Genomic DNA, 20,891 nt, shown 5'->3' on the forward strand with positions numbered 1-20,891 from the left:
TGAGCTTCATCTCTACATCTATTAGTTATGAAAACTTTGGTTTTTAACATGTGTTTAAAAATTAGATTTTTAGAGCAAAATACTGAAGGAAACTGTTGAGAGGCCCATGCCTGAACCTCCCCAGATGCCAGAAAACTATTTAGAATATATCAAAGAACCTTAGCCCAGTTTGATTTTTTTATGGCACAGTTGATATTTAGCTGGAAGAGATTATAGAGGGGTGAAAAGAGGAACCCCTATCAATTTAATGAGCTCTCCAATCAAATGGATAAGATTACAAGGGACGGACCTTTGTCTGAAAATATTTAAAAAGCACTTTCAGTGTAGGTAGGCATGTATCCTGGCACCTTGCCAAAGATACAAGGTGTGCCTCTGTGAATAGTGGATTCCTAGATATCAGGTACCCAGGTCAGAGACCAGTCCATGGATTGATGAGCTGCCCCCTCCTCCACCATGGTCTCTTCCTATTCCCTTAAGCCTTGTTTTTGAGTTCAGCAAAAGGGAAGATGGACAGATCTCTTCTTTCCCTCTCCAACCCTGGAGCAACTAAAGCTGACTTGCAGTAGCAGCACATGGAAGAGATACTTAGTGCATGGGACTGCTTTGATGATGGGAGGCAGTGCATAAATAATGTTCAAAAATCTCCATGAAGGAAGGGGGACGAGGATTTTTAATTACTTGGCATAATCCTCTAGATTCTGGTCTTTTTTTTTTAAACATAAAGATGATTGCCCTCTATATTTCCTTCAGGGAAACCTAGTCAATACCTATATCTAAGCTTTACTTTAAAGATTTCTCTATAGATTTCTCTAGTTCTCTAGGGGTAGAGAACCAGAGAACTAGCCTTGGAGTCAGAAAGACCAAGTCAAGTCCCATGTCACACATATCTCAAATATATAAGCTCTGGACTAGACCTTTTCCTGGGAGTCCAGGGTCATTGGGGGAGGGGGAAGGTTGGGAGAACAGGTTACACGTATACCTTCCCCTCAGTAAAATCTTAATTTTTGCTCAAGCAAAAGCTCTACAGTTCTTAAAAAAAACCAACAACAAAGTAATTGGGTTTAACAGTTAAGTGATTTGCTCAATCACAGCTAGGGATGATAATGATGACGATGTTTGTTCTTCTCAAAGAAGACCATGAGGTAAGGGAAGTGATGTATGGCAAACATATGAATTGTTTTTGAGTGAGGGGGTGCTGTGCTCCTTCGCTTTCTCAATTGGAGTCATCTGGGTCCAGTGGCCACAGCTAGTAAGGGTCAAGTGTCTGAGGCTGGATTTGAACTCAGATCCTCCTGACCTGAGTTTATGACCCAAGGTGAGTCCTCATTTCATTTTTGTTGAATTGAGAGAAATGGATTTGGCCAAGGCCATGCAGGTAGTACCTGGAAGAACCAATACTGGAAAGGACCCAGGTCTTTTGAGGTCACCCCCACCCTCTCCTCTGCAGCAAGCTCTACACAAAGGAACGGGGTCTGCAGCTGCAGAAAAATCAAGTTTATTTTTCATGTTTGGAGATCGTAGATAGAGAAAGTCACAGAGGTAGTGCTTCCAGGAGGGGAGGGGAGGCTGGGGGTCCTGCTGGGCTCTGCCTCAAGGGTGTTATAGAATGATGAGATTTACAAGTGGAAGAGACCTTCGAGTTTCATCCTATATGTTTTATAGAGAAGTGAATGGAGGTTCTGAGAAGAAAAATGCCAAAGTGCTCAAACTTGAATTCTGCCCTTCTGACTCCGAGTCCTGATTCTTTCCATCATAGTACATGCTGAGGACACACCCAGACACAGGCACAAACACACTCTCTCCCTTTGTATGTCTGTCTCTGTCTATGTCTCTGTCTCTCTGTCTCTTCACCAAGACCCTGAAACTCCTACACTCCCCCCATTCTCCCTGACACTGTCCCCCCAGTTACCTGTTCTTACTGAGGTCTCCTAGGCTGGGAGGGGCCTGGAGATCCCCTGGGAGCTGCCCTTGGTGGGGGTGGAGCTGGGAGAGAAAATGCAGGCTTTATTTTCAATGTGAATCCCAAGTCCCAACTAGAGAAAGGAGAATCCTCAGAGTCCCAGTTGTCGGGACAGAAGGGAGAACCTCCCCCTTTCAAGACAGGGCCAAGAATAGGAATCCCAGCAAATAGCAATTTGTTGGGTGTTCGTTGAGCTTCCTGAGGGGAGCATCCCAGGCAAGGGCCCTGGGAAGCCAGAGAGAGCCTTCATACCTGTATGGACATAAATGAGACCCAAGCCGGCAGTGAGGGCAGCCCCCAAGACGAAGGCAGACACGGCGATGGCCACAACTGGTGCTGGGTCCAAGCCCCCGCAGCCCAAGGCTTGTGGGTCTGGGTGGAGGGCCTGGCCCAGCCCAGCTTGTGGCTGACCTTGGGAGAAAAGGAGCAGGCAGGCTCTGAGCTGTGAGCCAGAAGCCAGAGATCTTGCCCCAGAAGTGCACTCTATTCTTTAGCCCAGGGGGTGCAGTCCCTAGTATTTTTCCCCTTGAGGCCCTGTCATCCAGGCCCCCCCCAGCTGCTGACTTGCTCGGGGATGCAGAAATAATCTTTCACCCCAAACCACCTTGAGGAAAGGGCTAAAGGATCTCACCAGAGGGAATGCGAAGGGCTTTGTGGAGGGGTTGGGGTACAGTGACAATGATGGGCTGGGACAAGGTGTGTAAATGAGGGCTTTCTCCAGTGATCTCTTCCCTGCTTCCGCTACCAGTGCAGGCTTCATCCTGGGAGAGACACTGAGACCCAGAGGGATTAAGGGCAATTGAGATTCCCCCTTTCACCATCCTCTCCTTCCCACCCTTGCCCCTCTGCTCCAGACCAACCCAAAGACCAAGACATCAGATGGCCCCTGAAACCCTCATCAACCCAAAACTTAAGCTCTCCCCTCCCTTGCTCCCTTCAAGAATTAGGGCACCCCCCACTCAAAAACCTCACAGACCCTTGGGGGCTGGTCGACACTGTGGGGGCCTCTCCGTGGGGCCCCCCGACGGCGGCAGAGTCCAAGTTGGCAGTGTAGGAACTGCACAGAAGCATTGAAGATGGGGCGCAGGCGGAAGCTGAGTCTGGTTTGAGGTAGGGACCCAGGGGGTGGGGGGTGGAAGGAGACAGAGGCCTCTGCTGGACAGCCACCCCTTAACAGCAGCAGAAGTGGGGAGACCTGGGTTGGGTCCGAGGAAGGCGACAAGGAGCATCGATGCAAAAAAAGGCCCCATCGTGAAGAGGGCTGAGCCAAGGAAGCCTGAGGGGTTGGAGAGGGCACAGGACGGGACCCTGGGAGCCAGCTGGGTTCCCAAGCTCCACTCCACAAGGGAGGCCCACTGACCCACCCAGCCCTTTTACCCAAATTCATACATCTACTGCTGGGGTTTTAGAAATAGAACCCAACTTCCTCGCCTATTTGAGAGCCAGAAGGGACCCAAGTGATTCCATCCAACCCCATTTTACAGATGGGGAAACTGGGGTCCAGGAGTTAAGCATTCTGGGCAAAGCCATACCAGGCAAGCAGGGGAGCCCTGTCTTAAATCCCTCTCCTCTGAACCCCTAGCATCTTCCAGGCTGCCCTTTTAGATGGGTTAACCAAAGCCCAGTGAAACAACCCACCAGTCACTATGGGCAAGGTGGAATATGAACCCAGGGCCTTGGAATCCAAATATAGCATTAAAACTCAACCAATTGACATCACATGAGCCCACCATCGTCCACTCCCATCAACAGGCCCCCTGGATCTGTTCCCAGCCCTCCCTCATCACCTCCACAAACACAGGGCTGTTGGCAGGCACCACACAGGGCCCTGGGAACCTCCGGAACGTGTCTGAGCTGGAGACAACCAAGCTGAAGGGTGGGCGCCGGGGTCGAGGGCTGGCCAGGGCAGGAGACAGGCAAGCTGGCCATAGAGAAAGGCTGCGTGATGCCGGGGAGGGGGACCCGCTGGAAGCTAGCTTCTCCAACACTGCCCCCCCCCAGATCCAGAGAAAGTGACCAAACCATTGAGGCAGAGTCCTCAATTGTAGTCACTTCCCGATCCCCCCCCCCCCAAGCCCCTCCAGGTTAAAAACCCAGCTCAGCGTGGAGTGAGGACTGTGGGGATCACATTAAGTAGAGGGGGGCAGACACAGGGCACAGAGGCAGGGGAGGGCTAGCCTAGTCGGGTGCATTCAGGTCAATCAAGGCTAGGCGTGATCGCTCTTGGACAAACCCTTTCCCTGCCTGGGACTCACTGCCCTCTAAAAAAAAAGAGGAAGATGATCCTGCTTAGGCGAGTTCCTGGGGCTCGGGAAGGGGGTGTTTGGTCACAGAGCAGACCTCCTCCCTCTCCAAGACAAACACCCCTACTCACGTTCATGACGGATTCTACCCCTCCCAGGGCTGTCCTGGGAGCAACCGAGAGAGGAAGACTCTGGTAGACCTGGGAGGGAAGGGGAGGTGAAGCTGTCCCCTTCTCAGAAAGTGACCAGTGAGTTTCCATTCTCCAGTTGTAGCGGTGGGCTCCCCAGGCCTCGCCCCACCCCGCTCCCGGCCTTACTAAGGCCCTCGGTCACAAAGACAAGATGGACAATGGGTTCTCCAGGGGTTGGGCTGCAAGCAGCACCGCCAGGAGGTGGGTCAGATGGGAAAGAACTTGAAGGGCAAGCCGAGTTCCAAGACTGAAGGTTAAGAGGTCTAGGCCTGCCAACCCTTGAAAGACTGAGCCCTGAGAGAGACAGGGCCAGGACCCAGACCTCCGGACCTCCGGACCACTACCCCTTGGTGCCTCCCCACTCTACCTGGGGGATGTGTGGGAGCCTGCAGGAGGAAGGAAAGGAAGAAGGCTGCCAGGCCCACCATCTTGCCTCTAAAGAGGGACCCCGGAAGTCCCTTGGAGACTGAGCTGGAGGGGAGAAGTTGGTCTCACTCTCTTGTGGCAGGAGTGCCACCCACCCTGTGCCAATGCTGCCCTGGAATGGGGGCAGAGGGGCTAGTCCTGGCACTGGCCACACAGGGCTTGTCCCCTCCCTCTGCTGATCCAGGCAGATGGGGTGGGTGGGAAGTCATCTGGTCAGGACCATCTCAAGGCCTTCAGACTTGGGTGAGTTTAAACCAGTGACACCTGAGCTGAGCATGAAGGTGCAGGGAGGAGCAGCTCAAGGCCCCAGTCCCCGTATTGGGAGAGATGGGATTAAGAGGAGTGTCACCTGAGCCACCCGAATCAGGAAGGTCAGACACCCAATCTTGGCCAGGGGAATGACTCAAGGCTGACCCATCCACCCTCATCCCCACGCCCAAGCCAACCCCAGAGGCAGGGGCAAGTGACTGGTGCTCTCCATCTCTCTCCTCTATTTCTCTTCTTACCAAGTCCTGAGAGTAAACTCTAGCCACCCTTCCCATGCTCCCCACCCCCCAAGCCCTTTTCTCCACTCTGGACACAGTTGAGAAAAAGGGATTTTTTTGGTGGTGGTTTTTATTATTATTATTATTTTTTATTTTCAAGCTTCTAAGAAGGGTTTACAAACAAGGGCATTCTGTTTTTGAAAAAGGGACAATGGGGCAATACTGCTGGCCCAGGTGCCCCCCAGTAGGCACCCACCCCCCAACCCCTAGAAGTAGGGAAGGGGCACACAAATTCTTCCACCACTGTCTTCAGTCACGAGGTACAAAGCTGAGCTGGGGGCCACACCTTTGGGGGTGGGGAGATCGAGGCCCCAGGTCCCCCTCGGTTCTCCCCCTCCCCCCCTCTCCCCCACACTGGCTCTCCTGGCCTCTCCCTGGAAACTGGCCAGGGTCCCAGAACAGGTCCTGAGAGGGAAGAGGGGATGGGGTGGCTCAGGCGTCTGGCTAACCCAGTCTGGGAATCAACTCGGGAAGCTCAGCTAGAGAAAAGGAAAGAGGGACAGGCCTAACAACCAGACCTCTGGGAAGGCCAGCTGGCGAGGGTGGGAAGGTGGCACATATCCTTTAACACTGAAATGAGGCTTGGGCCCAGGGAAGAGGAAAGAGCACACATGCTCACCAAACAGAAAAGAGTTAAAATAAAACTGGACAGTGAAAGTCATTTAAGCTGGCTCCAGAGCTTGGGGGGGGGGGGGGGGAGCTGGAGGTGGATACTGAGTACCCAAAAGGAGGGGAGGAGTATCTGGTTGCCCCTATCACAGAGGGGCCCCCAGACAACCTTCTGGGGGGGGGGGAGTGGAGAAGGGAATAATCCCCAATCCCTTTCTGTTGGCAGTGTGGCCAAGTACAGAGGGAGATGGTACCCATGATCTGCTGGGCAGAAAAAGAAGGGAACTCCTCTAATTTTAACATGCGACCTTCTGCAAATATATCAATGAGAACAGAGACTACAGAGACTACAGGGAGACAGATGCGAAAAAGCCTATATTGAGCCAGTGAAGTCCATCGAGCTGTGCTATCCTTACCTTTGGCCTCAGTTCCTTTGTCTGGGGGAAGGGGGGGGCCTTTCTGGGTCTGAGTGTGATTGTGAGAATGAGCGTGAGCGCGCGCGTGTGTGTGTGTGTGTGTGTGTGATTTTCCATTTGATCTGCATGCATCACCAAGAAAAAAAGAAATCCCTCTTCCTCCTCCTCCCTCCCTCCCTACCTGCCCACCACCTGAAGGCTCTGGAGAGGCCAAGGTCAGGGGCAAGGGGAGGCCAAAAACCACCTCTATTCACGCATCAAATGTAAATAATAATAATAATAATAACAATAACAATAATAATAATAATTAAGAAACAATGCAATAAAACTGCATTTGCCTTTTCTCTGGGGACCTGCCAAGGCAAGGGCCAAGGTGGGCCAGGCAGCCGTGGGGACCAATTATTCTCCTGTCTTCTTTGTCCAAGGGGACTAGATGCTCTCCAGGGTCCTGCCCTGTCTCCTTTGCTGGGGGGGAGGTGGGGTAAGACAGCCAGTCTCCTCATGCTAGCCCCAAAGGCAGAGGACACAGGCACTAGAGCTGGGTTTGCCCCTGAGTCTGGCACATGGAGGGCCCCACTCAAGGGATGAGTTGAAGGAAGCCCTGGGTGGCCTGCTGGGGCCAGGGACCTGTAGCCACTCTCTTCTCCTGCCCTGCACACTTCCTCTTCACCCTCAACTCTTACCCTTGTCTAACTCTCCTAAGGGCCTTAATTCACTTACATTTCTCTTCCACTCCCCCTCCTTCTCTGCCCCATTACACATGCTCAAACCATCTCTTCCAAGCTCTCCCTTCCTCCACCTCAAGCTCCCAGGGAAGGCCCTGGGGTCGTCCAGCTCTTCTGCCCTCAGTCCTTCGCCCTGACCTGACCTGACCTTCACTCCTCCTCCTTCCCTCCCTTCAAGGCCCTCTGGCCCACCTGCCAGTCCTGCTCCCATTCTTCTATGTCCCTGCTACACTAACGTCTACAGCATTCTGCCTGACACATGCCAAACCCCTGCCGCTGCCCACAGCTTCTCCAAACCCTGACCCCAGGAAGAGCAGGCATCGAAGATCTTCAACTCATCCCAGAGCTGGAAACCAGATCCCTCCATGTTTGGGACAAAACAACCCTTAGTGGCTCAGGGTTTGACGGTGAGAAGGCGCTAGGATCTGGCAAGTTCCTCATGAGCATACATGAGAGGGAGGAAGCAAGGGGGCGGTCCTACAACCCACTGCACCCCCAGGAGATGCCACACTCCTGTATCAGGACCCAAAGTCTTTGCCCTTTCTACCCTTTCTGCTGACAAAGTACAGATTTAAATGAATCCCCACCGCTTTGCCCACTGTTGAACCAATGCCACAAGCAGCCAAACACGACTTTGGTTAAAGTTTCTGAAGGTACCAACACCCCCATGTAAGAATCAACCCAACCCACCCCCACCCCCAACATATACCCCCAAATAAAATAAAATAAACTCCATAAAGGACCCCCTGAGATCAACAAGAGAAAAACTGACCCACTGAAGGCCACCTGACCACCCCCAGCTGGCCAGAGGGCTCCTCCCCTGCCCCCCCCAATATTCCCAGGGACAAAAACCTTGGGAGTGACCCCCATTGAGCAGCAAGCAACCCCTCCCAGGCCACCCTACCCCAGCCCTTGTGGCTTGCCAATTGAATCCTCAAGCCAGAAGAGTGGGCAGGAGAGAGGGCAAAGAGAATAAGGATTCAGGCAGCTCTCTCCCAGGCCTCCAGGAGCCCCCCAAGCCCAGAGGTTACAACTGAATAAATAGAGTCTAATGGTGGACCTGTCTTCCATCTTCTGTTCACAGTGTCAGGGGGAGGGGGGCATACAGCTCTCCCCCAGGAAAGGAGCCAGAGGCCCAATTGGTGCCAGTTTGTCCTCAGCTGAAAGGCAGGGGGTGGGGGCAGGCGGGTCTGGTGGGCCCCCACTGTGTCTTCAGCTCTCTGTGGCTGTCCATGTTTCCGTGCTCCCTCCCCAGCTCCATGTGACATCTGGCCCGCCAGCATGGGGGGAGGCGAGTGGAAGACTGGGAAGTCTCAGGGCTGAGGTGGCATAGCCCCTGCTGCAGCTGGAGTAGGGGGAGGAGCAGGCTGACTGGCCATTTGTCTTGCCCCCTTCTCCCCCAGCCCCTACTGACCCTCCCAGGCTGGTCACCACTTGGCTACCTGAAGAAAGGAAGGTGATGCTGGCTCAAGATGCCGCTAGTCCGGGGGGACTCTGTCTTCGCCATGACATCCTTGAACCAGGATGCTACATCCACCTCCAACATCTCATATCGTTTGATGAAGCTGTGTTCCTGCATGGGACAGGAAATTAGGGTCAGGCTTAAAAACTAGAGCTCCAAGACTCTCTCCTCTGCTTCCCCGAGGCCATGGAGAAGCTCAGGACCCCCACTCCCAGCCCCACAGAAACAGGCAATGTGTACTCACAAGTAGCTTATTGTACTTTGGTCTCTTCCTGTGATCTTTAGTAAGGCTGGGAAATAAGAACACAGATATGTGAGCATGTGACATGGGGGTCACTCCCCTCCTAAAGTGGGGTAGGTTAGAGGGGACAGGACAGACATGGTAGGGAGAATGGGGCGACTTGCTCAAGTCAGTCTAATCTGTCTTGCCCTTCCAAGAACTGAGGACTCCAAAAAGGCTGCCATCTTGGTGACCCAAGGCCTCTTCCCTCATTGGATCTCCAAGAGTTTTAAAGAAATGCCTGCTCATGTTTTCAGGAGAGTTGCTAACCTCCAATCCTGCTTACTAAAGCCTGGCTCATCTAAGCACAACTGAGGACTCCTGGAAGTGGTTTATTTACCCCAAGAATGGAAACCTTGCTAGGGGAAGAAGGAAACTCATCCCAGGATGGAAAGCCAAAAGGCCAGAGTTGGGTTTGGCAATGCACTTGGGATCTGAGATGGCTGAGAACCTGAGAACCATCCCACCCAAACCGGGTCAGGCCGGGGCAGGGGGGGGCTCTTCTCCTCTTCTCTCTCAGTATCCTGCCTTACACTGTCCTGTCTATTGAGACAACTCTTCAAAGTGCATCTATGGTCCTGACCAAGAACCACAAAGGACATCTCCAGATGCACATCGCCATGTTACCTTAAATTCAACTTGTCCAAAACAGAACTGTCCTCAGGCCAGATGCTGGTCTAATTTTGACCTTATCCATGAAACCTGCCTTTTCTCATGATAGAGGACCAACACCTAGGAGTCTACTTTGTAGTTCTCCCCTTTCCTTCTTTACTCTCACTGCCAACCTTCACAACCTCTCTAGTCCACCTCTGTCTGCCAACTCCCACACCCTCCCTGGACATCAGGGGTTAGAAGGATGCTCATAGGCCACATGGTCTAACCAGTACAAGAATCACTGCTCTCTTAGAGGTGACATGGAATTCTCTGGGAGGGGGATGGTTCACTACTCTTAGCAAGTGACAACTGCTGTCCCATCCCAGGTCCCCCTGTCAGAAGTCCCTTTTATTCAGAGCCAAATATTTCCAGTTCCTTCACTAGATTTTCATAGGATGTTTAGCTCAAGTTCTCTTATGACCCAGGTCACCTCTTGGGGAATGTTCTCAAGTCTGTATGGTCATCTTACAAACCAGCTGCTCCCTACTGACTACAATGCCCAGGGCAGAGATTCCCATCTCTCTTGGCACAATTCTAGCTCTGGCTCAGTCACACTTAGTCTGTGGTCCCCTAAAACCCTGAGATCTTTTTCACTTGAATTGGGTCTTGCTTCCCCCCATCCCCCCGCCACTTTGAGATAGGAGAAGTGATTTTGCAAACAACCCTGAATTGCTCCAGCCTGACAAGAGTCTTCTAAAGCTCAATTCAGTCAATCATCCTTCCAGCTTCATCTCATTTCCCAAATGTGCTGAACACCCCCCAAAACTCACCAATTCTCATTTCTGGGGCACTCCCTCCCTCCAAGACTAGCTCACCCCACTCATGACCACTCTTTAGGTTCTCTTATTTTCTCTCCCCATTTAAAACCATTATCTACAAGATCAAATCCCAGTTCCTAAGCCCTATGGTCAAGAACCTTTCCACCTTCTGCCTTATGGACAGTGCACCATAAGCACTATCCAAGTCAAACAGGCCTTTTCCTTGTCCACTTCCCCATCCCCCGTGGCAATACTTTCGAGGACTCACTCTTGCCAACAATACCCTCCCTCCTCTTCCTCCTCACATCCTGCCCTGAACACTGAGGTCAACGATATTTGCCTTCTTAAAAAAAGTTCCAGATTTTTAGACTCTGAAACCCAGAATCTCAAACTTAGACAGTGTCCCAAAAAGTATCAGTGCCATTTAGAACACCTTTGATTAAAGTTTTAATCAACTTCAAAACCACCCATGGACTTTGGGGATGCCCTAGATTCCAATGGGCAAGTTAGGCTCTTCTCCACCTAGACCATGGGCTCCAGGAGAGAGAGATCATGTCTTCACCCTTGGGGTATGCCCCACAGCGCTTAGAACAGACTCCTCTTACTCCTTCAGCTGCCTCTTACTCCACTCTGATCTCTAAACCACAGCAGCCACAGCTCTGGTCAAGGAAGAAGTTGAGAAGTAGGCACACAGGGAGTTGAGGGAAGAAATGGAGGGACCATTGAGGATCATGGATATAGGCAGAGGAAAGGACTCACCAGTCTTTAACAAAGGACTGAAAGTCCACCGAAAAGCCCATATTACTGGGTAGAAGGGGGGGCTCTTCCTGCAGGACCTTGGTGAGGACCTCAAAGTCAGTCTTGCAGTTCTTGTAGGGGAACTGCCCAGTTGCCAGCTCCACCTAGGTAAGAAGGGCTGAGAATGTGGTCATCTTCGCTGCTTCCTTTTCTATTTTTCTGTCCTCTCCCAACCCCCTGCCTGCCTCCCTTTTTCAAGAATTTCCAATCTCAAAGGTCATCCAAGTCCAACCTGATCCTGAACAAGACTTCCTTCTACTAGAAGTCTGACAAGGTGTCAGCTCATGACTGCTTGAAGCAGTCCATTCCATCTTTGGAGTTCTCTCCCAGGCTCAAATTCACATGAGGTTCTCAAGCCTATGGCTTTTCAGTCCCATACACATTTCATTTCTGCATCTCCAACCCCCAGCAGCTGCTGCTTTTTTGGCCTCCCTGTGCCCAGGGTGCTATTGGGCATCTGAACTAGGGCTGCTTGGCTCACCAGTGAGATTCCCAGGCTCCACACATCTGCTCGGATGTCATAATCAGGCTTGGTGGGATCTGGAGGGTCTATCCGCTCCGGCTGGTAAAAAGAAAGAGAGACAGAATTTCTTACAACAGCACTCGAATGTAAAGCAAATAGCCATGACACACCAGAAAGGGTTACCTGTAGGCCAGAGGACCAGCTATGGTCAGTAATACCCAAATCACTCTGGAATTTCACAATGTCCCTCCCATTTTTCCTCAATTCCCACCCCAGAAAGGACAATCAGTATATGTTGAATCTTTTTTTTTTTTATGGTTTTTGCAAGGCAAACAGGGTTAAGTGGCTTGCCCAAGGCCACACAGCTAGGTAATTATTAACTGTCTAAGACCGGATTTGAACCCAGGTACTCCTGACTCCAGGGCTGGTGCTTTATCCACTACACCACCTAGCCACCCCTAGTATATGCTGAATCTTAAAATTTTAAGTCTATGAAGATAATCTCCAGAGAGAAGGGACAATGTTCACAGCTGTTCTGATGTCTGAGCTGATCCCCTGCCCCAATAGGGACCCTTCGGCTTACCGCCATGTAAGCTGCACAGCCAGCACTTCTCGTTTTGGCCTTGGAGTCCACCAGACGGCCGCTGATACCAAAATCACAGAGTTTGATCTGGCCCCGCTCATCTAACAAGATGTTGGAGGGCTTCACATCTCTGTGGATCACACCATGCTTCTCCTTCAGGTAGTAGAGTGCCTTCACAATCTGCAACCACAGCCATGCACCGCACCGAGGACTTTTTTTACTGCTGGGTGGTGAGACAGCCCCAGCCACTCCAAGCTCCCTCACCTCCCTCAACTGTTCTGTTTAAAGGCTCTCCCCTTACAAGGTGTGCTTCTTATAGCCCCCACCATGGTCATGGAGCCCAGGAAGTGAGGTCTGCTTGACCCCTTTTCCTGAGCCTAAGCAGGAAGCAGAAGAGTATAAGGTTCAAGGTCACCTCTGCTCCTTCCAACACAGCCATGTCTGTAAACCAGGGACCATCTACAACCCAGCTCTGAGGGAAGGGGTCCCAATGGTGCCTCCAATCCACCTACTTACAGCCACAGTCATCTTGCCTAAGATCCGCTCTGGGATGGGCCCTTGAATTCTCTTCTTTAGCTTCTCAGCACAAGTGCCCATAAGCTCCATGGCAATGAAGACATCTGTCTGTGGAAGGAATGATGGGGAACTAGCTGGGTAGGAAGAAAGAACCCCTCCCTCACTCCCAGGCCCTTGTTTGTCCACAAGATGGCACATTTCCAGCCACAAGAATACAGAATATGGGGGGGGGGGACGACAAGCTAAAAAATTTCTAGAGGAAAAACAGACAAAATTTTTAGTGCCTTTTTAAATCTAAAGTTATCCCTTTAATATACAAACCACGAATTAATTCTGTAGAATTTGATTTATTCATAAAGATATTGGGGAGGGAGGGTGGCAAAAGAGTAGAGCACAGACAATGTATGGGGGAGGGTTTCTTCTAAGTCAGATTGCATTCTTTCTGAGCCCACCCCTATCACTCACATTGGTGATGAAGGTTCCAAAGCACTGAACAATGTAAGGGCAGTCATGGCTCTTGAGCACCACATCTAGATCCATAAGAATTCGTTTGTTTTCTTCCTTGTTTCCAGAGCGGCGCATTTGCTGCAGAAGACCAATGGAGTTGCAAAGGGGGTCAGAGCAGAAAGGAGAGCCTCACCTTAAAGGGGACATTATAACCCTCCCACCTAAAAGGCTCCGTCTCTAAGATGGACAGAGGGGCAGAGAGGAACAGGTTGGGAGGTCTGAGGAAGAAAGGAGGGTTGGGATGCCTCACCTTGACAGCAAGGATGTGACCTGTCTTCTTGAATCGCATCTTCCAGACCTGGCCACAGGTGCCACTGCCCATCTCACCTAGGTTTTCGAGGTCATTGATCTCAGCCTGATACCTCTGAGGAAGATGAGGAGCAGAGCAATTATTATTGCTCAACATTATTCCCACATCTGTCCTTCAACTTTTATCATCCCCTGCCCAGAAATCACCAGGATGATTTAGTTGATGATTAGTTGAGCCCCAAGGCTCACCTCACTAGCCATACACTTTACCCTTCTCCCCATTCAGGACCCTTTGCTGCTTCTGGGGCAACAGGCAAAAAAGGAGAATGGCTGGAGAACAGACACTGATTCTTACCTGGCCACCAATTGTCAGGTATCCTGTCTGTTTCATGATCTCCTGCAGCTTCTGGTCAATCTCTATGCTGGAGGGAGAGAGATCGGGGCTAGTGACCCTGAGACACTGGAAGCCTCAAGTCAACTCTTCCCGGAGGAGTGGCAAACTTCACTGACTCTTCTTACCCTAACAAAGATACCTGGATAGTCCTTTTCCTTATTCTTTCTATTCCAAAACTCCACCAACCCCTCTTCCCACCCTGTCAAATCCCAGGGCTTTCCCCAAAGTGATCCTTCTTCCCAAACATCATCAACAGCCCCCTCCAACTCTCCATATTCCCTCTCAGAGATTCCTAAACTTTAGGACACCTCTCAACTATCTCCTCACCTTTCCATGCTGCGTGGCATGAATAGTGGCGTGGGGAGCCCCAACATGTGCCGGGGCCGAGCTGGAGGGGTGGGCTGCTGAGGGGAGCTCTCGGAGGAAGGCGATCGGCTACCCCCATCATTGGCCAGAGGGAGCTGCAGAGCTGTGAGAAGACAAATGAGGAAAGGAACAGCCAGGGGTGGAAAGGGAAAAGGAGGTCAGTTTTCCAAGGACAATTCATGTTCCAGCATTCACAAGACCCTGCCCAAAGAACTCCATTACTAAGGAACCCAATCTGTTGCCTGGGAAAGGTCAAATCTAGCCCTCCAAGAGAGAATCTTGAAATTAATCTTCCACTTCCCCAAAGTGGCAGAACAGACTCAGGGTCTCAGTTACCCAGCTATAGGTCCAGATATCAGAGACCTTTAACTTCAGATCATCCCTTTCTACAATGAAGGGAGAGATCTCTCAATTCTAGACCTACCTGACTCACTTTCGGGGGAAATGAGATGACCCCACCCAACCCAAGTAGCTCCATCATTCAGTCCTGGCCAGCAGGAAAGATAACCCCAAAATCCTGCCCACCACTCAAGGAAATCACCTCCCAGGTTTGAGGGCAAAAGAAGCTGAAGACCATCTAAAAACTGAACAACCAGGGACAGCCCCCTTCCTCTCCCTCCCAATTTCCAACCAGGACACAGCTTGGCTTTCAATTACTTGCCAGCAGAGCTTAAAGTAATCAACAAGTATTGACTTGTACATGACTTTGGCCCCAAAGGAAGGGGCCAGTTTAATCTTCTTCCACTCCTCTGATTATAAAGGGAGAACTAAGAAGGGACAGGATACTTCAGGAGACTAGAACTCACACCAAATTAGAAATGTTCTCTCCAGCTCCAAAAGAAATAGGAGATCTTATGCTAAGCCAGGTACAACTGTGCTTGGACAGCAAAGGGGATAGAAGAGGGGAACACAGAGGACATGATTTTCTAACCCCCTCTAGGCCCTCCCAGGCTGCATTAGGAACATCATCCCAATTACTGGCAGATATCCCCACTTCAGCATCCTCATCCCTACCTCTCAGGACCTAAAAGAAAAATGCTGGGTCAAGAGAGAACCACAAAGCTCTTAACAGTAGAAGGAACCTGGGGGATTATTGCTAACCCCCTCATTTTACAGATGGAGAAAGTGAAGCCTAAAGAAGGCAAATCACTTATCCAAAACCATGCTGTTAAGTAGAACAGGACTGGGCCTATTGTCTGGGCCTCCAGAAACCTTCAGGACCCTTCAGGATAAGGCTCTTTCCTCAACTCAGTTTTTAGGAAACACAGCCCTAAATGTGTTTCACAGTTCCTGAAGCCTGGATTCTGGCCAGTGACTGCTCTTGGTTTGTATAGTATAGCCCTGTTAAGATTCTGGGAGGCTCCAAGCCTTGTGAGGGTGGGGGTGGCGTAAGGAACATGTGGAGCTCATTTGCAAAACTCAACATGTACCAGGATTTGCTAATCCAAGTTCATGCCCTCTCCTGAGAAGGCATAAGCAGAGAGGTCCAAAGGACAAACCAAGCATGAGCCCAGGACCCAGCTGTCCAATCCTCTGTCAGTCTTTCTGTCTATTATGATGATGTATGAGGGTGGACCTCCAGCGGGCCTTTTCCCAATGCCCACCCAGCCCCATAAGCAGAGGGAAAGATGGAAGCCAAGGGGTTGGAAGGGGCAGGTTTCCAGGAAGAAGTCAAAGGGAATTCAGGAGTCCAGCATCCTCTTCAGTGGGCTCCCTCTGAGAAGCAAGGTGGGGTGGAATGGGGAAGATCAGACCTCCTGAGAGCCTATCCAATTATATCACATCAAGCAGCCTGCATGCAGGAGAGTTGGCCCGACATGCAACTAAGAGCCCCGAGGAGGGGCAGGCATGCTGCAGGCAGGCAGGCAGGCAGCCACTCTGGGGAGGGATGGAGGATGGGGGGAGGAAAAAAGGAGGAAGAGGAGTAGGAACCCTGAAAAGAAAGACAGCTCTAAACATGTAAACATGAGAGTGTGAACAGCTCCTGAGGAGAGTAGGAGAGCCATGGAGAGAGACATGGAGGTTCAGGAGAGGAAAACCACAGCAGCAACCCAGGAGTCCTACTACTCCACAGACCAGGGTCACCAAGGGAGAGGATGGGAGCCAGGAAGGCTCAATACCCACCAGGAAAGGCTAAATAGAAGTGGAAAAGATAAGAGCTATAGATTAGGGAAATCAACCATTCAAAAGCTGCTCTACCTCCTCACTTTCCTTAGAAAATCTCCCAAGCTAGTCCTTCATCTTCAGCATTAACAGGTGGGAAGCCTGAAGGCAAATACTACTGGCTCTCCAGATGGAGGAAAGGGAGTCCATTCCACTTAGGAAGGCCCATAATCCTTTACAAAATGGGTGGGTCACAAAAATGACAGGATAAGGATTCCAAATGGGGCCTCTGGGTTCCAAGATATGGTGTCCCTTGGGAGTCCTCTGGGGAAAGCAGATGGTAGTTCTCTAGGATGTCTTTCAGTTCCAATTCTGTTAGGTGAGGCAGCTGGTCTGACTGGAGTGGTCCTATCCCATCTTCCAATTCTAAGGTTTTCTCAGGTAAAGTGGTTTCTCCTGCTTAACCAAGTATGAACTAAATTAAGGGGGAAAGGGTTTCTGCATTGAGGCATCTGGGGAGGTTTGGGCAAAGCACACTGCCTCAATGAATAAATGTTTCCTGAGCTGGATTCGATAAAAACAAAGCCCCTAAACAGAATAAGGAAAATCTCTTGGAAGGGTATTCTGAGGTTCTTTCAACTGCCACTACTCCTCCTCCCAGCTTAGGGATTTTTCTTGTGGTCACCATTTACTCATCTACCCTTTGTCCTGCTATTTTAGGACAAAGGCCAAGTACTTTCTTCCTTGGCCAATCTCTCCTCCTTCACGCCACCTTTGCTACTCTGCTCAAATCCCCTGACACCCTAGAGACTGGTCCATTCCTGCCTGGAACATTTGTTACTACATTAGCCTGGGGAATTAAAGCCCCCAAAGCTATCTAAATAAACATAAATATATCTAAATATAAAGTGAGAATAAGTGGCTCAAATCCTTGGGAAGCAAGATGAGAAGGAAAGAGGTTCAGATTATTATCCATAGTCAGAAAGGACCTGAGAGATCCTTTCCTCCAATCCCTCACATTCTGCTGTTCCCTAAAATCCGGAGAGGGAACAGGCTAAGGAGTAAGACACGTGAAGTGCACCTTCTGCCCTTTCAGGCTCACTCTGTATCCTAAGTCAGGGAGCGAGGGATGAGATAAATGGCTAAGGGGTGGACTATTGCCACAGCTATCACTGAACTTTCCAAATGAAGTGAATCCAAGAGTAGGAGTAGGGGGCCTGAGAAGTACTTAGATTGTCTAATTCATCTCCTGCCTGTCCTTGGAAAAAAACAACACTGGCACAGACTAAGCCCAGCCTGCTGAGTCTGGCAAGGGCCAGCTAGAGAAAAGCTCAAATGGCTAGAGAACTTGAAACAAGATTCCCACCAACTTCTTCAAAATGGTTTTACTGATCCCACCAAACAGGGAAAAAAGGTTTCCTGTTAACTAAATATGACTTTTAGTTCAAGAAAATGGCCATACTAATATATGGGAACTTGCTTACCTCCTCACTCTTACCCTCCCCACATCCAAACTGCTAAGACTTACTCTCTCTTTCCAACACTCTCCTCTAACATTGCTGTCATCCTATTACAGGTCCCTCCTCACTTCTTGCCCCAACTCTTCCCATCATCTGCTGGTTGGTTTTCCCGCCTCAAGTCTCTCCTCACTCCAAACCATTCAGCTGACAAATTGATTTTCCTAAAGTGAAGGGCTGGACATGCCACATTAATCAATAAGACTCCAGTGCCTTCCTACTGCCCTCAGAATAAACTATAAGCTGGCTTTCAATGACCTTTGCAAAACATTTTACAAATATCTTTTTATTCTCATAATAACCCTGGAAGGTAGGTGCTATCATCATCATCATCATCATCATCATCATCATCATCATCATCCCCATTGTACAGATGAAGATAATGAGGCAGAAAAGTTAGATGACTTGCCCAGTGTCACAGAGCTCTAAGTGGCTAAGGTTGGATTTGATCTGGGTCTAGTGCTCTACCATGCATGGTGTCACCCAGCTGCCATGTTTTTTTCCCTCACTTCTGCCTAATTGATTTCTTCAAGGCTTAGCTTGAATCCCCACATTCTCCAAGAGACCTTTCCCTGTCCTCATTTTCCCTGAGAGTATTTCTAACTCATCCTGCACATATCCTTTATCCATAACTATGTACAAACAAATCTCACTCACATGCTGTTTCCCCCATCAGACTGTGAGAGCTCCTTGAGGGCAAAACCCATCAGTAATAAATGTTTGTTGACCACACAAAGGATGTGGGGTGAGGGTTAGAGAGGAAAATCCTGTCTGGCTATTCTGATCCATCTCTGTCAACTGAATAGAAAATGGACCCTGGGGGCAGAATGGCAGGATGGGCTAGCTGGTCAACTGGGTCAGTGGAAGACAGACAAAATAGCACAACAGGTATCATGTATTTCAGGATGAAACAGGACTGTAATCCCTGAGCCTAGGTAGCATAGAACAGCAGAGATGCTCCCTCAATTCAGATGGAGGCCCGGGGGCAAGAGCAAGGAAAACTGAGGAACGAAGACCTACTCCTGGTCAGTGCTGACTCAAGGAAAAAACCTGAACGGTTGAAGGCTAGATAAGGGGCAGGAATGGAATAATTAAGATACTAATTCTCTGGGTCTCCTGGGTTTAACCTCAATTATTATTTGGGCTAAGGCCCCAAGAGCATTAAGTAGTAGAAACAGGTATATGAGGTGGAGTTCAAAACTAATCAGGAATGGATGTTAAGAGAGGAAACAATCAGAAAACACACACACACACACACCCCAATTAGATAAAGCCGATAGGTAAGAGGCACACACAACATGCCACACCACAGCCAAAGAACAAGACATACATATTTCTTTGGCTACAAAGAGATCCATCCACACATCCACACCTGCACTCAGACAAAAAAGTCAAAGGCTGAAAGAGACTACACATCAATCTACAAAGAGAGACATGGTGAGCAGAACAAAGAGGCAGAGAGAGAACCGAGAACGGGTAGACACACTGGCTCAGGTAGAGAAAGAGAAAGCTAGTCAGACAAGGATAACTGAACACATAGCAGTTCTATGCGGGCTGAAGGCAGCAAGTTAAATCAACGATGCAGAAGTCCAAGCGGTGATGATAAAAAGGCTGGTACCTGCTCGTTGGGACGGGGCAGGAGCAGGACTTAGAGTGATCACAATAACTGGATGGGGAAAAGGAAGAAAAAAAAACAACACCACAATAAATAATAGAAACTACCAATTGATCCAAAGAAAAAGAAATAAAATCAAAACAAAGAAGAAAGGGGAAGGGGAGGCATCAAATCAATTTGAGGGGAAGAGATGAGGAGAAAACCAACAGAGATGGGAGAATGGGATGGAACCAACAATGAATGCAGACACTTGATGGGGCACTTCCTCCCCCTCCCCAATAGTCCTCTCTTTCTGATTAAGGGGGCTGGTCCCATCCTGCACCAAACCCAATCCAGTGCCAATTTTACTTCCCGGCTGGTCCTGGCACAGGCAAATACTCTAAGTGACCCAGGGCGGATGGCATTACTCGACCACCTGGCGGTGCCCCTGGTCTCCCGCCCCTACACCCAACAGAGCAGTGGCCCTAGGGGGTCCCAATCAGAAGGGGGAGGGGGCCAGGTCCCCGGGTGCGGGGGAAGGAACCAGGGGCTTCCAAGCTCTGCCCTGGGGGGGCCTCCTCTCCAGCCGAGGGTCCTGGGGAAAGGCAACGCTGCGCCCCCTCCTCGGAGGCTACGAGCCACCTCCGTCCAGGGTCTGGGGGCTGCCAAGGCCGGGAGGGGGGTGGGGGAGGCTGAGTGTCCTACTGCCCCCCCAAGGAGGCTGGGGAAGGAGGGAGACCAAAGCGGGGGGCCCGGGAGGACTCGGGGAGCTCCTCGCCCCCCTTCTGGGTCAGGAAGGAGGGGACCGGAAGTCTCCCCCCTCCCCGGGCCTGGAGCACCGCCCCGGGTCAGGGTGACCCTCTCTCCCCGTGGCGGGGGGGGGAGGGGGAGTCTCGGGAGGGGGAAAGCCGAGGGGTTCCGGAAGCCGAGGGCGGGGCCTGCGGGCCAGGGGCGGGGCCTCCGCCCGAAGCCCCGCCCCTCCCCTCCCCCCTGTTCCCCTCCCCCCCCGCAGACTTCCTTACTGGGCCTGGACCGCTGGGGGCTGATCTCCAGGTTGAGGTCGATCCTCCGCCGGGCCTCGCGGTTCTCCTGCTTCAGCTTCGCCTCCAGGCGGGAGAGCTTCTGCTCCAGGGAGGACGCCGCCATCTTCCCCGCCGCCGCCGCCGCGTACCTCCCGCCCGTCCGACCCTCAGACAAACACCGCACTGCGCTTGCGCGCCGCTGACCCCACCAGGCCGCCGTCCCGCCCCGCAGTGCGCATGTCTGTATCTGTCACCGCCCGCCCTTCCCCTTCGGAGCGCACTGCACCTGCGCTCTGGCCTCTGCTCCCGCCTCCGCCCCCGCTCCCAGGGCCCCCAAGGCCAACGGTGCGCAAGCGTGGCAGGAAGGCCCGCGCCACCAATGGGGCGCCTCCGGCCACGGAGAGGACTCCGCACTGCGCCTGCGCGGGGACGCCCGCGGCCTCCCGAGGAAGAACCTTGCAGCTACGGGGACAGCTTTCTGGCCCGGGCGGGGAGGGAGCGCTGGGCGCA

General features: G+C 51.2%; 2 protein-coding genes across 6 annotated transcripts; both read right to left on the reverse strand.

Moving 5' to 3' along the window:
* Positions 1 to 1,515: 1,515 nt before the first annotated feature.
* TGFBR3L (transforming growth factor beta receptor 3 like) lies at positions 1,516 to 7,795 on the reverse strand. Of its 2 annotated transcripts, XM_074205072.1 has the most exons (7): positions 4,762 to 7,795; positions 4,335 to 4,403; positions 3,748 to 3,881; positions 2,937 to 3,236; positions 2,592 to 2,733; positions 2,213 to 2,371; positions 1,516 to 1,983 (listed from the first exon to the last, which is right to left on the reverse strand). In XM_074205072.1, the coding sequence occupies exons 1-7, from the start codon at positions 4,820 to 4,822 to the stop codon at positions 1,916 to 1,918; spliced, it is 933 nt and encodes a 310-aa protein (XP_074061173.1). In that variant the 5' UTR covers positions 4,823 to 7,795; the 3' UTR covers positions 1,516 to 1,915. The 2 variants fall into 2 exon arrangements, with proteins under 2 accessions (XP_074061173.1, XP_074061172.1); XM_074205071.1 differs by lacking the exons at positions 3,748 to 3,881; positions 4,335 to 4,403; positions 4,762 to 7,795 and having other exon boundaries at positions 1,516 to 1,647; positions 1,910 to 1,983; positions 2,937 to 3,704.
* A 53-nt stretch (positions 7,796 to 7,848) lies between these two features.
* MAP2K7 (mitogen-activated protein kinase kinase 7) lies at positions 7,849 to 20,557 on the reverse strand. Of its 4 annotated transcripts, XM_074205067.1 has the most exons (13): positions 20,382 to 20,557; positions 19,384 to 19,431; positions 14,107 to 14,248; positions 13,741 to 13,807; positions 13,387 to 13,500; positions 13,095 to 13,214; positions 12,630 to 12,737; positions 12,114 to 12,293; positions 11,549 to 11,629; positions 11,029 to 11,171; positions 8,822 to 8,867; positions 8,558 to 8,688; positions 7,849 to 8,460 (listed from the first exon to the last, which is right to left on the reverse strand). In XM_074205067.1, exons 1-13 carry the CDS (start codon positions 20,503 to 20,505, stop codon positions 8,328 to 8,330), a joined length of 1,437 nt encoding a protein of 478 aa, XP_074061168.1. In that variant the 5' UTR covers positions 20,506 to 20,557; the 3' UTR covers positions 7,849 to 8,327. The 4 variants fall into 4 exon arrangements, with proteins under 4 accessions (XP_074061168.1, XP_074061169.1, XP_074061170.1 ...); XM_074205068.1 differs by lacking the exon at positions 19,384 to 19,431 and having other exon boundaries at positions 7,850 to 8,460; XM_074205069.1 differs by having other exon boundaries at positions 8,367 to 8,688.
* Between the last annotated feature and the right edge of the window lie 334 nt (positions 20,558 to 20,891).

Source organism: Macrotis lagotis, chromosome X (genome assembly GCF_037893015.1).
Source record: "Macrotis lagotis isolate mMagLag1 chromosome X, bilby.v1.9.chrom.fasta, whole genome shotgun sequence".
In the NCBI taxonomy this organism is placed as follows: Eukaryota; Metazoa; Chordata; class Mammalia; order Peramelemorphia; family Peramelidae; genus Macrotis; species Macrotis lagotis.

Bases quoted from the DNA above. Each gene is read 5' to 3' on its own strand.
- TGFBR3L (XM_074205072.1), bottom strand. From the start codon at position 4,822: ATGGTGGGCCTGGCAGCCTTCTTCCTTTCCTTCCTCCTGCAGGCTCCC. The intron at 4,404-4,761 runs GTAGAGTGGGGA...CTTCCCTCCCAG, and splicing joins GGCTCCCACACATCCCCCAG to GTCTACCAGAGTCTTCCTCT. The intron at 3,882-4,334 runs GTGAGTAGGGGT...CTCTATGGCCAG, and splicing joins GGGTAGAATCCGTCATGAAC to CTTGCCTGTCTCCTGCCCTG.
- MAP2K7 (XM_074205067.1), bottom strand. From the start codon at position 20,505: ATGGCGGCGTCCTCCCTGGAGCAGAAGCTCTCCCGCCTGGAGGCGAAG. The intron at 13,215-13,386 runs GTGAGGCATCCC...GGTCTTCTGCAG, and splicing joins GTCACATCCTTGCTGTCAAG to CAAATGCGCCGCTCTGGAAA. The intron at 8,689-8,821 runs GTGAGTACACAT...TGTCCCATGCAG, and splicing joins CAAAGTACAATAAGCTACTT to GAACACAGCTTCATCAAACG.